Genomic DNA, 16,567 nt, shown 5'->3' with positions numbered 1-16,567 from the left:
CCGTCTGCAGATCGATTCCAACGTAATCGAACGTCTGTCCCTGCGCCTCCGTTGTCCATGCAGGGGGTGCGTCGGTTTGCAGCGCCCCCTGCATGAAAACAACGGAAAGTGCAGCGCTCATCACAGATAGATAAAGTTGTGCGCTTATATTTAAAATGTTATTTTATAAGGTGATGTTGAAATCGAAAAGTGTTTGGCCAGTTCATGATTTCAATCAGATTGATTCATTTATTATGCACCACATATCTGAGCTTTTGTGGTCCTGTTGAGCTTGACTATAACTTCGCTCAATATTGTAAACGTGTTTCTATTATTTAGTTATTGTTTAATACAAACTATTTCAGATAATGGGTTTCAAGATGTACTTGAATGGCACGTTCGTTGTTCCGGTGTTTAATGGCTTGGACGTCATGGCAAATGGTGTATGACGTCACAAAGCAGTCCTTACAAGGGCCTCAATGCATGTTGGTATGTGACGTCTCAAAGCAGTCCTTACAAGGGCCTCAATGCACGTTGGTGTATGACGTCACAAAGCAGTCCTTTTAAGGGCCTCAATGCACGTTGGTGTATGACGTCACAAAGCAGTCCTTACAAGGGCCTCAATGCACGTTGGTGTATGATGTCGCAAAGCAGTCCTTATAAGGGCCTCAATGCACGTTAGTGTATGACGTCACAAAGCAGTCCTTATCAGGGCCTCAATGCACGTTGGTGTAGGACGTCACAAAGCAGTCCTTACAAGGGCCTCAATGCACGTTGGTGTATGACGTCACAAAGCAGTCCTTATAAGGGCCTCAATGCACGTTGGTGTATGACGTCACAAAGCAGTCACGAGGCCGTCCCACAGCGCGACAAATGCGGTTTCCTCCTCCACCCCCCCTCCCCACCGAAATCTTTGGCCTTTCCGTGGTGAGAGGGTGGAGCGGTTTTGCAATTTTTGCAAAATTTGGGCACAAAGCGGCGGTAATACGACAAAGCTGCAAACGTCACCCACCGACGTGGGGGTTGGCCATGTTGCGCACGCACGCAGTTTTGTTGGGGTCCGTGGCTATCCCGGACTCGCTGACGATGTGCCCCAAGTAGCGAACCGATGTCTGCAGGAGATGACACTCCTGTGGTTTAAACGTAAGATTGGCCGCCTAAACGTTTAACAAACACCGATCGCGACCGCTGCAGCTGCTCCTGGAACATGCATCCGAAGACGATCACGTGGTCCAAATAAATAAGGCACGAGTCCCATTGGAGGCCTGCTAGGATCAGCTGCGTGAGTCGCTGGAACGTGACCGGAGCCGAGTGGAGTCCCATCGGGAGACAATTAAACTGGAACAGAGCCCGAGGTGTTCAGAACGCAGGATTTGGTTTAGAGCTCTCATCAAGAGGCAACTGCCAACACCCCGACGACAAGTCAAGTGTGGTAGAAAACCCACACGGCCGACAGGGCATCCAATGAATCGTCCATCCGTGGGAGCGGGTGTGCATCTGCCACGGAGACCCTGTTCAATTGGTGGAAATCCACGCGCAGCCGCAGACTCCCATCGTGTTTCTTAACGGGAACAACGAGAGCTCCCCTCGTCGACCGCAGTGGTGAACGTGGTCCTCCTCCTGACGACTGAGCCCGTGTGAATTCTGGCGTACGGAAGCGGCGTTGCCCGTGTCAATGCGGTGCTGCCATCAGGGACGTGCGGCCAAAGTGTCATATTTACCCTGACTGAAAATGTTTTGAAAAATCGCCCCGCCGCTCGCCGGATAAAATCGGAATTCTTGCAGCGCAGCGCGTCCATCCATGATTCGTCTGGCTCGCTCCTCCGCTTCACCGTGGCCACGAGACATCTGTGGTCGCCTCGCCGGCCTCCCCACGACACGCGGCCACTGCGTGGGCCAGAACGGTGCCCGCCTGGATGACCGCAGCACCCAGGCCGACATTGAACACTCTGAATGGCTACGTATGCATAGTCACACCGTTAGTGTCAGTAGCATAACTCTCAACCACTTATCAGTGCCCTACCTTATTACAGACCAACTCAGACCTTACTGAACACCCCATGCCCTTAGAAATCTCAACGTTCATCCTATACATTATACTACACTATACACTACACAGCTGTCAACCCCTTATCAGTGCCCTACCTTATTACAGACCAATTCAGACCTTGTCGATCACCCCGTGCCCCTTATAAATCTCAACGTTCATCCTATACATTACACTACACTATACACTACACAGCTGTCAACCCCTTGTCAGTGCCCTACCTTATTACAGACCAACTCAGACCTTAATGATCACCCCGTGGCCCTTACAAATCTCAACGTTCATCCTATACATTATACTACACTATACACTACACAGCTGTCAACCACTTATCAGTGCCCTACTTTATTACAGACCAACTCAGACCTTACTGATCACCCTGTGGCCCTTATAAATCTCAACGTTCATCCTATACATTATACTACACTATACACTACACAGCTGTCAACCCCTTATCGGCGCTCTGCCTTATTACAGACCAATTCAGACCTTGTCGATCACCCCGTGCCCCTTATAAATCTCAACGTTCATCCTATACATTATACTACACTATACACTACACAGCTGTCAACCCCTTATCAGTGCCCTACCTTATTACAGACCAATTCAGACCTGACTGATCACCCCATGCCCCTTATAAATCTCAACGTTAATCCTACAAAGTCCCATCACAAGGAAGAAACACAAACAAATCGACACGGATTTGTATTGTTGTTTGCCCATATTGAAACGGCTGTACGCCCGTACGGGCCTGAGAACTCACTTTGCCTGCGCAAAGACCACGACGGGGTAAAAGCGTGATGGGCTTCTACAGCTCCGCAATAGTCGAGTGTGAATAGTCGCCTAATAGTCGCTATTGGCTATCAGAGGTTCTCCCCAACAACCAGTCAAACAACGTGTGGGCGGTCATCTTGGGTAAGGGGGTGTGTGGTGGCTTCTCCCTTACCAAGATGGCAACCCCCCTCCCACCAGGAGTCACGTGGTGTTGATATTTTGGGGGTGTTTTTTAATTGGTCAGCTCCATTGCACGTGACATTGAACTTTATTTCATAGCCTGGATTAAGGCCCATGGTAAATAGCATAGACTAGATAAGGCGCTGCTGCCTTTCAGACTATACCAAGCATAGCCCGGAAGAGGGGGAGGGGAATGAAAACCATCAAAACTCAAGACGCGCTGAATAAATGTAGCGAATTTGTTTGATGTTTAATTATTTCATCCATAGCGACAAGAAGCAAGAGGGGCGCGCTGGCGTTAGTGAAAGGTGGAGTTTGCTGTGTACCCCCCTAAATTAAAACAATTTAAGTTCGCCGGTTACATTCACCCCTCCCTCGCCCGCTGCCCGTGTTGGTTTCGCCCACACGACCCTCTCCCTCCACCACCAAAGTGTCGCGTTTTGGCGGGAGAAGGCGGCTGTGTGTTCTGAGGAGACGAACAACCACCACCACAACATCTATAATCATAAGTATAACTACTATAATAACAACATCTACAATCATAACTATAACACTAATAATAACATCAACAACTTACAACAGCAATAATATAAACAATTACAATAGTAATAAAAAACATGAACTGCTATAATAACTAAAACTGTAATAACAACTACTACGACTATAATAAAACAAAATCGTGACCGAGAGCGAGCGACACAACGAGGGCGGTGAGTGCGAGAGTGGAGCCGACCTCTCGCCCTCAGCCTGAGGTCCACAAAGATGCGCGGGCTCTGTCAGCCTCATGCAGCCCGTCAGGGAGACTACACGGGGAGACATTTGTGTTGTGTCTCTGTGTCTCTGTGTGTGTTGTGTATGTGTCTGTGTGTGTGTCTCTGTGTGTGTGTCTCTGTGTGTGTGTCTGTGTGTGTGTCTGTGTGTGTGTCTCTGTGTGTGTCTGTGTCTCTGTGTGTGTGTCTCTGTGTGTCTCTGTGTGTGTCTCTGTGTGTCTATGTGTGTGTGTCTCTGTGTGTGTGTCTCTGTGTGTGTCTCTGTGTGTGTGTGTCTGTGTGTGTCTGTGTGTGTTGTGTCTGTGTGTCTCTGTGTGTGTCTGTGTGTGTGTCTCTGTGTGTGTGTGTCTGTTTTGTCCGGCAAAACAACCCCCTACCTCCTCGCGGTGCCGGACGGGCAACTCTGTCGTGGACAGCGCTGTGGGGGGAGATCCAATTTTGATTGGCTCCTCCCCTCATGGCATATGTGTCCACCACAGGGGCTAAACGGGGGCTCTGGACGGGTGCGAGGGGCTGGTAACCCCTCCACCTTCAATTAATTACCACGAAACTACGAATTAAACTGAAATATGTAGCAACTAAGCTTGTGCCGGAGGCCCCGGGGGGCCAGGCGTCTATGACGTCTCCTGGCCAAACCCCAATTGGCGGAGCCAGGAGATTGAATACCTACCCTCGGGGCTACTCCAGAAACAACGAAAAGTCACTACGGTTGGCCACGTGGAATGTTCGAACGCTCACTGCAGAGGAGAGGCTGCCACTCCTCTGTCGGGAGCTGGACCGGTACCGCCTGGATCTATGCGGCATTCAGGAGGTCCGGTGGACCGGCTCTGGCTCCTGCCACCATGAGGGGTGGACAGTCCTCTACTCGGGGCAGCAGACTGCCAAACAACAGGGTGTGGGTCTTCTTTTGAACAAAAGAATGAAGGGGGCGTGGGAGCGTGGCGGTGAGGTGTGGGAAGCTGTAAGCCCCAGGCTACTTTGGGCTCGCATTCCCATCAACCGGAGGCGAGGAATGGTGGTCGTGGTTACTTATGCCCCCACCGAAGATGAACATCCGTGGAGGGATGCAGGCAAAGCCGATGAGTCAGATGCCTTCTATGACCTCCTGTCACAGGTGCTGGCTAAAGTGGCCCCTCGGGATAGAGTCATCATGTTGGGTGACTTCAATGCCCGAGTTGGTCATGATACTGGCACCTGGTCTGGAGTGATTGGAGGGCATGGGCCAGATCAGCTCAATAACAACGGTAGGAGGCTGCTAGATTTTTGTGCAGCCCATGGGCTTGTAATTACCAACACGCTGTTCCGGCATCGGCGCATCCACACAACATCATGGATGCATGCCGGGTCCAAGCAAGAACATCTGCTGGACTACATAGTGACGGACCAGCGAATGCGAGCCCATGTCCTTGACACCAGGACCTACCGTGGAGCTGATCTGCCCTCTGACCATCGACTAGTCATCTGTAAGATGCGCCTGCCATTCTTCCACTCCGGTGGTGGGTGTACACCCAGGACCCCATTCCAACCTAAAGTGGCCTGGTCTCAGTTATCTGATGAAAGTTGCAAGCGAGAATTTCATCATCGCCTGCGGCTGGGATTGGCATCGTCCCCGACTCCTCCTGATGTCGAGGGTAAATGGGCGAGGTTTAGGACTGTGACTCATGCAGCTGCAATGGCTGCTTTGGGTACGCGGTCCAGACCTCCCCAGACACCCTGGATGACAGAGGAGTTGTTCACGATGGTTGAGAAAAAGCGACAGGCCCACTGTCATCGGCTACAGAATCCCACGTCAGAGAATGAGGAGGCTTACCGCAGCCTTCGCTCGGAGGTTCGGAGAGCCGTGAGGCGCTGCAAGGATGGGTGGTGGTCGCGGGTTGCTGAGGAGATGGAGTCTGCCTCAGTGGCCCGTGATCACAAATCTCTATTTAACTCCATCAAAAAAGTAACCTGCAGCGCCACACCTATTACCATCATTAGGGGAAAAAACGGTGATCCAATTTCCGACCCCCAGGAACAGGTTCGCAGATTTACTGAGCATTTCTGTGAGGTCCTGGGGGAGGGAAAATCCCTCAGCCAGGAAAACATCGTGGCACAAAGTGAGGATGACCCTGCTGAGGCTGCGGTGCCTCAAATATTGGATGAAGTCACCCCCTGTGAGTGGCTGGCTGAGGTGCCATCTGCTGAGGAAGTATTGAAGGCGATCCGGAGTCTGAGACCAGGAAAGGCAGCGGGCAGAGATGATCTCCCAAGCGAAATGCTGAGGGAGGGTGGCGTTTGTGCACAGACTGCCCTATATGACATCATAACAACATTCTGGACCACTGGACGGGTTCCGCAGGATTGGAAGGATGCCCTGGTGGTCCCCCTTTTTAAGAAGGGGGACCGCACAGACTGTAACAACTACAGGGGCATCTCACTCCTCAGTGTGCCGGGAAAGGTCCTGGCAAGGATTATTCAGCATCGCCTTGCCAGGCACGCTGAGGAGAGGCTTGCGGAGCCCCAATGCGGTTTCAGGAAAGGGCGGTCCTGCACAGATGCCATATTTTCTGTCCGTCTGCTACAGCAGAGGTGTAGGGAATTCCAACAAGACCTACATCTCTGCTTTATTGACCTGGTCAAGGCCTATGATACCATCAGTAGGCCTGGGCTCTGGGTCGTTCTTCGTGCTTTTGGAGTACCCGACCCTCTGCTCACGATCATTAAGGACCTTCATGATGGTGAGCGGGCCCGGGTAAAACTACGTGGCCGGGAGTCAGAGCCATTCCCTGTACACCTTGGGGTGCGACAGGGATGTCCTCTGGCTCCCACATTATTTAACATCTATTTTGACCACGTAGTTCGTGAAGCCTTCAATAGCTGTACCGGGGGAATCTCCATATGGTACAGATATAATGGGAGGCTAATCGATGCCCGGGTGCGGTCAAGGGATGGCTCCCTATTGCTCAACCACGTTATGTATGCTGATGACTTGGTAATAGCTGCTCAGTCAGAGGAGGAGTTGGAGACGCTGCTGCTGAGACTGGAGCGTGCCATTAAGAGGTGGGGCCTTACCATCAGCCCCACCAAAACTAAGCACCTGCCTGGGTATTTTGTACCATCGGACACTCCACCCCCACAATTCCCAATCGGTGATGGGGCAGTTGTGGAGAGAGTGGAGAGTTTCCCATACCTGGGCAGTGTGCTTATGACTGGCTCCAGTTTAACAGCAGAGGTCTCACTCCGAATCAGTCGAGCGGCAATATCTTTTCATCGGTTGCGTAACGCTGTGTGGAAGCTACCTGGTCTGTCGCTCCGCACTAAGCTTCAGGTCTTCTCGGCCACAGTCATTCCCTCCCTTCTCTACGCTTGCGAAACGTGGACCCCCCTAATGGAACATCTTCGCCGGTTAGAAACATTTAGGCTGGCCTGCCTACGATCCATCCTGGGTTTAACCAGACTGGATTGTGTGAGGAGCTCACAAATCCTTGAAAGATCTGGGCAGGGTCCCATCGGTGAGCTCCTCCGGCAGGCAAGGCTGCGATGGCTGGGTCATGTAGCCCGCATGCCAGGCCACCGCATGCCGAAACAGCTTTTGTTTGGCCGGATTGAGGGGGCTAAGCGGGCGCGGCACGGGCTAGAGAAGAGATGGAGTGATGTGGTACAGGAGGACGTGGAGCTGAGTGGACTTGCCGATGACTGGTACCAGCGGTGTCAAGATCGGCCTCTGTGGAGGAGGCTCGTGAAGGATGCTACTGGGCAGTTGGAGGCAGTCGCCCTCCAACAACAACGGAGGGCGGAGGAGCGACGCTCACAACAGCGAGCGGAGCGCCGGGTGGCTAAAGCACAGCAGGTTGGCACAGTAGGGGGCACAGGTGGTGCATCAGCCAGTCATCTCAGTCAGTCGACCCGTGGCACCTGGGTCTGCCCCGTAACCTCCTGCCAGCGGGCGTTTGACACTTCACGTGGCCTCAGGGTGCACATAGCCTGGCACAAGCGTCGTGGTGACGTCACCACCACTTAGTGGCGAATCGCGGTTGTTGTTGTTGTGTCTGTATGTGTGTCTCTGTGTATGTGTCTGTGTGTCTCTGTGTGTGTGTGTCTCTGTGTGTGTGTGTCTGTCTCTGTGTCTGTGTGTGTCTGTGTGTGTGTGTGTGTGTCTCTGTGTGTGGGTGTGTCTCTGTGTGTGGGTGTGTCTCTGTGTGTGTGTCTCTGTAAGCCTCACGCAGCCCGTCAGGGAGACTACACGGGGAGACATTTGTGTTGTGTCTGTGTCTCTGTGTGTGTCTCTGTCTGTGTCTCTGTGTGTGTCTCTGTGTCTGTGTGTCTCTGTGTGTGTGTCTGTGTGTGTGTCTCTGTGTGTGTGTCTGTGTGTGTGTCTGTGTGTGTCTGTCAGCCTCACGCAGCCCGTCAGGGAGACTACACGGGGAGACATTTGTGTTGTGTCTGTGTGTGTATGTGTCTGTGTGTGTGTGTCTGTGTGTGTGTGTGTCTCTGTGTGTGTCTGTCTGTGTGTGTCTGTGTGTGTGTGTCTGTGTGTGTGTCTCTGTGTGTGTGTCTCTGTGTGTGTCTCTGTGTGTGTCTCTGTGTGTGTGTCTGTCTCTGTGTGTGTGTCTCTGTGTGTGTGTCTCTGTGTGTGTGTCTCTGTGTGTGTGTGTCTGTGTCTCTGTGTGTGTGTCTCTGTGTGTGTGTGTGTGTGTCTGTGTGTGTGTCTTTGTGTGCGTGTTTCTGTGCGTGTCTCTGTGTGTGCGTGTGTCTCTGTGTGTGCGTGTCTCTGAGTGCGTGTCTCTGTGCGACTCTCTGTGCGAGTGTCTCTGTGTGCGTGTTTCTGTGCGTGTGTCTGTGTGTGTGTCTCTGTGTGTGTGTGTCTCTGTGTGCGTGTGTCTGTGTGTGTGTGTCTCTGTGTGCGCCTCTGTGTGTGTGTCTGCCTGTGTGTGCGTGTGTCTCTGTGTGTGCGTGTCTCTGTGTGCGTGTCTGCCTGTGTGTGTCTCTGTGTGCGTCTTTGTTGCCTGTGTGTGTGTCTGCCTCTGTGTGTGTCTCTGTGTGTGTCTCTGTGTGCGTGTCTGTGTGTGCGACTTTGTTGCCTTGTGGGGAGCGATAGTGTAGCGGTTAGCGCGCTGCGCTATGAACCTGGCGACCCGGGTTCGATTCCCGCTCACGGCCAACACCAGTGACGATTATCTGAACCGGTCCTGGGCCTCCCCTAGGTCGACTCAGCCTCAAATGAGTACCTGGTGTGGTGAATAAAAACATTGCCACTGCGGAGACAAAAGGCGGTCGGGCGTCGTGCTGGCTGCCCACCCCCTCGTATACCGTTCCGGCCTTCATAGGTGCTCGCTAACAGCACTTGCCCCTACAGTCTGTTAAGGCTATACGGGGGATCTTTGTTTTGTTTTTGTGGGGAGCGGTAGTGAAGCGGTTATCGACCTGCGCTATGAACCCGGCGACCCAGGTTCGATTCCCGCTCACGGCCAAGACCAGCGACGATTATCTGAACCAGTTCTGGGCCTCCCCTAGGTCGACTCGGTCTCAAATGAGTACCTGGTAAACATCGCCACTGGGGAGACAAAGGCGACCAGGCGTGGTGCTGGCCACCCACCCCCTCTTGTACAATTCCAGCCTTCATAAGTGCTCGCTAACAGCACTTGCCCCTACAGTCTGTCAAGGCTATACAGGGGATCTTTGTGTGCGTGTGTATGTGCGTAATGATGTGGGTGTCTGTGAGTCTGTATGGGTCTTTGTGGGTCTCTACGGGTCTCTGTGAGTTTCGATGGGTCTCTGCGGGTATCTGTGAGTCTCTATGGGTCTCTGTGGGTTTCTATGGGTCTCTGTGGGTCTCTGTGGGTCTGTGTGAGTCTCTATGGCTCTCTGAGTCTCTAAGGATCTCTGTGAGTCTCCATGGGTCTCTGTGAGTCTCTATGGGTCTCAGTGAGTCTCTATGGGTCTCTGAGTCTCTATGGGTCTCTGTGAGTCTCTATGGGTCTCTGTGGGTCTCTGCGGGTCTCTGTGAGTCTCTATGGGTCTCTGAGTCTCTAAGGGTCTCTGTGAGTCTCTATGGGTCTCTGTGCGTCTCTGCGTCATGACGCGTTGCCCGATGTCCACGCAATCCCACGTACGCAGCGACCCGAGATCCGGCGAAATCCCCATGGAGAAGCTGCCTCCTGAGTCTCCACCGGGACCGCCCCGGCCCTCCGTCCAGTTTGTCGACCCCGGCGAGGCCGCACCACCCGACCGGTCCCCCCCGGGGCAGAGCGAGGACCGGCGGACGCCATCGGATGATCGCATCCTGGACAAGAAGGAGGGCGAGCAGGCTAAGGCTCTCTTCGAGAAGGTGAAGAAACTCCGCGCTCACACGGAGGCGGGCGGTGGGCTCCACAGGATATACGTGTTGCAGACGGCGGCCCGCTTACTGCAGGCGCTGGTGGTGCTCGCGTACACCGGCTACGCCTGCCCCAATATGCGCTACCACATCCACTGCGTAGAAGGCGAGTACATCACGGGCTACGGGAACTTCTACTGCGTCCACGGGCTGTGGCGCATCTTCCGCATGATGTGGATGGCCTACGCGACCACGATGTGTGTTTACGTGCTCACCTGTGCCTACGTCGTCTACTGGGTGGTGACCTGCAGGTGAGAGGGGGGGGGGCGGCGGTGCTGCCGCAGAGCGGTTGTGTGGCACCGGATCGCCGTCTGGCAGCCTTCTGGCTTTGGCCTACGGGCTTTTCGGCGATCGTGGAGACGCGGTTAGCGCGGACGGCGACACTGCAACAAAGATCTAAATGTAACGTTTTACTATTGGCTTCGTGGGAGATCTTCCGCGTCGGGACAAGGGTCGACGGGCACTGAGTTCTCTGTGCTGGGGGGTGGGGGGGGCGCTGACACTGCAGGCTCAAGGAGTACAGCTTCGCGGAGACGCGCCAGGAGACGGGGGTGGACGACATTCCGGATGTGCGCAACGACTTCGCCTTCCTCCTGCACCTAGTGGACAAGTACGACCCCTGCTACGCATCCAAGTTCTCCGTCTTCCTGTCCGAGGTGAGGAGAAGCCGCTCGCAGAGCACGCTGTGCGCTGCACGCACGCCGTACACTGGACGGAGCCGACCGCGCTGATCTGAGATGCGGGGTTAGGACAACAAACTGTGGGTCTCTGTGTGGTGAGCGTGGTGCTGGCCACCCACCCCCTCGTGTGCCGTTCTGGCCTGGCCTGCATCGGTGCTCGCTAACAGCACTTGCCCCAACAGTCCATCGAGGCTATACGGGGGGATGTTGAGTCTTTGGGTCTCTGTCTGAGTCTATGGGCCGTGTTAGTCTATGTGTAATGACAGGGTGCCACCTGTCGGCCTGGAGGGGTAATTATAGTTATGGGCAAGTTATGTAATGACTAATTATAAGGGGGGGGGCGTATCGGTAGTAAAGGTCAAAGGCTGAGTCAGACCGCAAGCTCCGGGAACCTGCTTGAAGATTCTGGAAGGGGACGTGGCCGGAGGCGGGGCTTGGCCGCACCGGGGTGTACATGAGGGGGTCCTGAGTCCTGGCTGCGCTAAGTCAAGTAACTGTGTAGTTGGACGCCGACGATGGGGTTGTGTAGCTACGTAGAGATGTTTACATATACGTATCGTCCAGTGTGAGAATAAATAAGAAGGCCTCTACGCGATGTGTCTCGGAAGCTGCTCACTACATATGTATAACATGGGGCGGTACGGCTCATTGGGCCCTCGCTGCTGAAACAAATAAAATCCATCCACGCTTGGCTGCTGGTGCTGTTGCTGCTGCTGCAGGTGAGCGAAAATAAGCTGAGGCAGGTCAACGTGGATCAAGCGTGGACCCTGTCGCATCTGACGGGGCTACTGGAGATCAACGCGCAGGGCGAGAGCGAGCTACGCCTCTGCAAGCTGGCAGCGGTGCCAGTGGACACATACCGCCTCACTCAGATACAGGTGCCCGTGGACACACCTATGCACCCACCCACCCACCCACCTGCTCACTCACCCACCAATTCACTCACCTAGACACCCACTTACCCACCAACTCGCCCACACACCCACCCAACCACTCTCGCACACACCCACCCACTTGCTCACTCACCCACTCGCTTGCCAACACACCCACCCATGCACACACCCACCCACACACCCACTCACTCACTCACCAACCCACTCACCCACACACCCACCCACTCACCCATACACCCACCAACTCACACACCCACTGACCCACCAACTCACCCACACACCCACCCACTCATCCAGACACCCACTTACCCACCAACTCACCCACACACCCACCCAACCACTCGCGCACACACCCACCCACTTGCTCACTCACCCACTCACTCGCCAACACACCCACCCACGCACACACCCACCCACACACCCACTCACTCACTAACCCACTCACCCACACACCCATCCACTCACCCATACACCCACCAACTCACACACCCACTCACCCACCAACTCACTCACCCACACATCCACTCGTCTACCAACTCACCCACTCGCCCAACCAACTCACCCACATACCCACTGACCCACACACCCACTCACCCACCAACTCACTCACCCTCATACCCAATCCCCCACCGAAGGTGCTGACGCTGGACTCGATGCACGGGGTGGCGCTGGGGGCGGCGGTGGTGCAGTTGGTGAACCTGCACCAACTCCGGCTGCTGAACTGCACCGTGAGCGTTGACAATCGCGCACTCGCCTTCCTCAGCGAGGAGCTGCACCAGTTGGAGGTGCGTGGGTGGGTGGATGGGCGGGCGGGCGCGAGGGTGGGTCGGTCGGAGCGGTCCATTCGGCTCCACTGACCCGGCCGTGACATCACCAAAAAGTCACCTCCCCCACCAAATGTATTTAAGTCGCAGTGTCGGGGACCGATATTCACCGTTGCCGTTCGCGGCGTCCGCCCCCCCCGCGCCCTCTTGCAGGTGAAGTTTGCGGTCAAGGCGGAGGTCCCGGGCTGGCTGCGTGAAATGCGCCACCTGGAGGAGCTGTCCCTGGAGGGGCCCCTGACGCCCGCGCTCCTTAAGCCGCTGGGCGGCCTCAGGCGCCTGCGGGGCCTGCGCCTGACGACAAGCGTCGCCCGCCTCCCGCCCGGCCTGGCCGCCGTCGCTGGCGGCGGCCTGCGCGCGGCGCACGCCCTCGGCGTGCGCCTCGAGTCGCCGGCGCCCCTGAGCAAGCTGCGCGGCTTGGAGACGCTGCGGCTGACGCGCTGCGGCCTGGAGCCCGCCGAGCTTCCGCGGCCCCTGCTGGCGCTGGGACGCTTGAGCGACCTCGACCTGTCCCGCAACAGCCTCCGCTCGCTGGGCGACGGCGATGACGCGTCGCTGCCGGCGGCCGCCTGGGAGCGCCTCGCCGTCCTGCGCCTTTCGGACAACGCCCTCGTGAGCGTCCCACGGTTCGCGGCGGGGGCGGGGTCGCCGGCCCTGCGCTCGCTCTTCCTCGACGGGAACCTCATCGAGGGCGAGCTGCCCGCGGGGCTGCTCCGCCTGCACGGCCTGCGCGTCCTCGACCTGAGCCGCAACGCCATCGCTGCCCTGCCGCCCGACGTGTGGCTGCTGACTCAGCTGAGCACCCTTCTTCTGTCGGGCAATGCCCTGCGGCGTCTGCCCGATGAGTTGTTCTGGTGCGAGGGATTGCGGACACTGGCGCTCGCCAACAACGAGCTGTGCGAACTCAGCGGCCTGGTGGGGAGGCTAAGGAGGCTGCGCAGGTTGGAGCTGGTGGGGAACCGGCTGACGGAGCTGCCGGCCGAGCTGGGGGAGTGCGCGGAGCTGAGGCGCGGGGGGCTGGTGGTGGAGGAAGAGCTCTTCGAGTCGCTGCCCGCGCGGGTGAAGGAGGCGATGCGGGGCGAGCCCAGCAGAACGACGCAGAGCCCCTCTGGAAGCCGGGAGAGAAACGCAAGAAACTGGGAGGGAACCCCAAGACACTGAGATGCTTTTACCAGTAATTACAACCACGACCTCCTGTATATCAGGTAAAGTAGTTAACGTCTCAATTACCAAGGCGTAGACACCAATGAAGGTCCAGACGACCACCGGACTGAGTTTGGGCCGAGTGGGTCGCACACGTCCAGTGAGTCTAGGGTGGGCCTAATAATACATGGTCTTGTGTCTGTGTTTTATTGATCGAACAGTTGGTTCATGTAGCCGCAAACTACAGTTATGCGCATTGAATAATCCGTGGCTGAAAGTCACGTGAAGTAGCTTGTCTGATAATTTGTATAATCTCCCCCCTGTTCTATCTCCCCCTATTCTACAGTGAGAGTGAGTTGAGTTTGTATGATTAGGGGTTGACAGGTCTGGGTGTAGGCACTGAATAGGGATTGACAGGTCTGGGTGTAGGCACTGATAAGGGGTTGACAGGTCAGGGTTTAGGCATTGATTAGAGATTGACAGATCTGGGTGTAGGCATTGATTAGAGATTGACAGTCTGGGTGTAGGCATTGATTATAGATTGACAGGTCTGGGTGTAGGCACTGATAAGGGGTTGACAGGTCTGGGTTTAGGCATTGATTAGAGATTGACAGGTCTGGGTGTAGGCATTGATTAGAGATTTACAGGTCTGGGTGTAGGCACTGATAAGGGGTTGACAGGTCTGGGTGTAGGCATTGATTAGAGATTGACAGGTCTGGGTGTAGCCATTGATTAGAGATTGACAGGTCTGGGTGTAGGCATTGATAGGGGGTTGACAGGTCTGAGTGTAGTCACTGATAAGGGGTTGACAGGTCTGAGTGTAGTCACTGATAAGGGATCTAACACCAAAATAAATACAAAACCTGTATTAGGGGAAGCCACCGTTGACCAATTTGGACCCCCGGTTTTTTTGTTTTTCTCCGTTGGCTCCAAGCGCTTGATCATAGCCCCCAGCTTTTAAGGGCGGTCCGTGAATCGCTTCTTCTCGCCGCTTCCGCCGGGATGCTCGAGAGCGTGAATGCAAACATTAAAACGTTTCCCTGTCTTGACCGGGCTGTCTTTGTTTGCTACGTCCTGTTGATTTCGTTGCCTTGGGTGTTCTGATTGTCCCTGCGAGGCCATGCCGCCAGGACCCTCCTTGAAGAGACGCGCGGCCAAAGGAGATGCTGATACACATGGACCCAGAGCTGGAAACCCAGCATCTCGATGTCTCCGTCTTAACCATTGCGAATTCCCAGAGAGACACAGCCATTATGAATCCACTGAGAAAGAGAGAGAGCGCTATTATGAATCCCCTGAGAGAGAGAGAGCTATTATGAATCCCCTGAGAGAGAGAGAGACAACCATTATGAATCCTCTGTGTGTGTCAGTGTGTGTCAGTTTGTGTGTGTGATTTAATCCCATCTGTAAAGGATGTGATTCCTGACATGCAATACCCTGTTGTCTAGAAACGGAGTTATGGTTGCGGCAGCAGTTACATTGGGGAAACGAAATGACATGTCTCGGACTGTGTTCGTGAACACAAGGCAGATCTGAAACACGGTAGGACCAATACCTCTGCCATTGCCGATCATTGTTTTAACGCTGTGGGCTCACACGAAATTGATTTTTCCAAGACGGAGTTACTCTGCAAACCTACCGGCAACCTTCAGAGATTTGCTCATGAAGCCATCCAGATATATAAACACAGACAACTTCAACCGAGATGGGTGCAAACTGAGCAATCATTGGAAGAACGTTATTAACCAAGTAAATTCTTAACTGACTGTGATGTTTCCCTCCTACCAGCCTATGTCAGCTGTTATTCCGACTCTCTGTGTGTCTCACATCATGTGTACCTCTTGCTCTTAGGGGTTTTTGTTCCTGTTGCCCGGCTCTCTGACATTGGGCCGTCTCACGTTGACATGCTAATCTCCCACATTTACATTTATGTGCAAATTCCTTCTCTAGCTCCACCCACTTATCAGTGGGTTGGGCCCACCAATATCCTATATAACCTCTTGTTGCAGCGGCTCTTTCTCCTACGTCAGCAGTCCTGTGTTTGTTTCACATCTGAAGATGGTCGCTTGTGTTGCGATCGAAACGTCGTGATCTATTATATTTTTTCTACCTACATGACTTTACCGAAAGAACCAAAGAATATGAATTCCTGCAGTCACGAAAGCTATAATACATGGACATGGCCGATATATAGACAATATATAGATGATGGTTCTGTTATTGGTGGCGTTTTAGACAATATAATACATGGACGTGGCCGATATATAGTAATAATAGATATATGATGGTTTTATTGTTGGCGGCGTTTTAGACAATATAATACATGGAAGTAGCCGATATATAGTAATAATAGATAGATGATGGTTCTGTTGTTGGCGGCGTTTTAGACAGATTTAATACATGGACATGGCCGATATATAGTAATATATATGATGGTTCCATTGTTGACGGCGTTTTAGACAATTTAATACATGGACATGGCCGATATATAGTAATAATGGATATATGATGGTTCTGTTGTTGGCGGAGTTTTAGACAGACATAATACATGACATGGCCAATATATAGTAATAATAGATATATGATGGATCTGTTGTTGGCGGCGTTTTAGACAGATAATGGTTCTGTTGTTGGCGGCGTTTTAGACGTATAATACATGGAGGATGCTGAAATATAGTAATAATAGACAGATGATGGGCGGCGTTTTAGACAGATATGATACATGGACATGGCCGATATATAGTAATAATAGAAAGATGATGGTTCCGTTGTTGGCGGCGTTTTAGCCAATATAATACATGGACGTGGCCGAAATAAAGTAATAATAGATAGATGATGGTTCTGTTGTTGGCAGCGTTTTAGACAATATAATACATGGACGTGGCCGAAATATAGTAATAATAGAAAGATGATGGTTCCGTTGTT

At 53.6% G+C, this 16,567-nt stretch overlaps 1 protein-coding gene across 1 annotated transcript; it reads left to right on the top strand.

Annotated features, from left to right (window-relative positions):
- The first annotated feature begins 3,430 nt into the window (after window positions 1–3,430).
- Window positions 3,431–14,691, top strand: LOC142917094 (volume-regulated anion channel subunit LRRC8E-like). The gene is made up of 6 exons (XM_076061790.1): window positions 3,431–3,690; window positions 9,847–10,356; window positions 10,614–10,761; window positions 11,505–11,663; window positions 12,314–12,463; window positions 12,656–14,691. Exons 2-6 carry the CDS (start codon window positions 9,872–9,874, stop codon window positions 13,658–13,660), a joined length of 1,947 nt encoding a protein of 648 aa, XP_075917905.1. The 5' UTR covers window positions 3,431–3,690; window positions 9,847–9,871; the 3' UTR covers window positions 13,661–14,691.
- The last annotated feature ends 1,876 nt before the right edge of the window (window positions 14,692–16,567 follow it).

The sequence above is a fragment of the Petromyzon marinus genome, unplaced genomic scaffold, assembly GCF_048934315.1.
Source record: "Petromyzon marinus isolate PM22_M1 ecotype Great Lakes invasive population unplaced genomic scaffold, UKy_Petmar_22M1.pri1.0 PM_G_Scaffold_41, whole genome shotgun sequence".
Lineage (NCBI taxonomy): Eukaryota > Metazoa > Chordata > Hyperoartia > Petromyzontiformes > Petromyzontidae > Petromyzon > Petromyzon marinus.
Note: the sequence above shows the minus strand (reverse complement) of the source record. Positions and strands in the feature narration are given on the sequence as shown.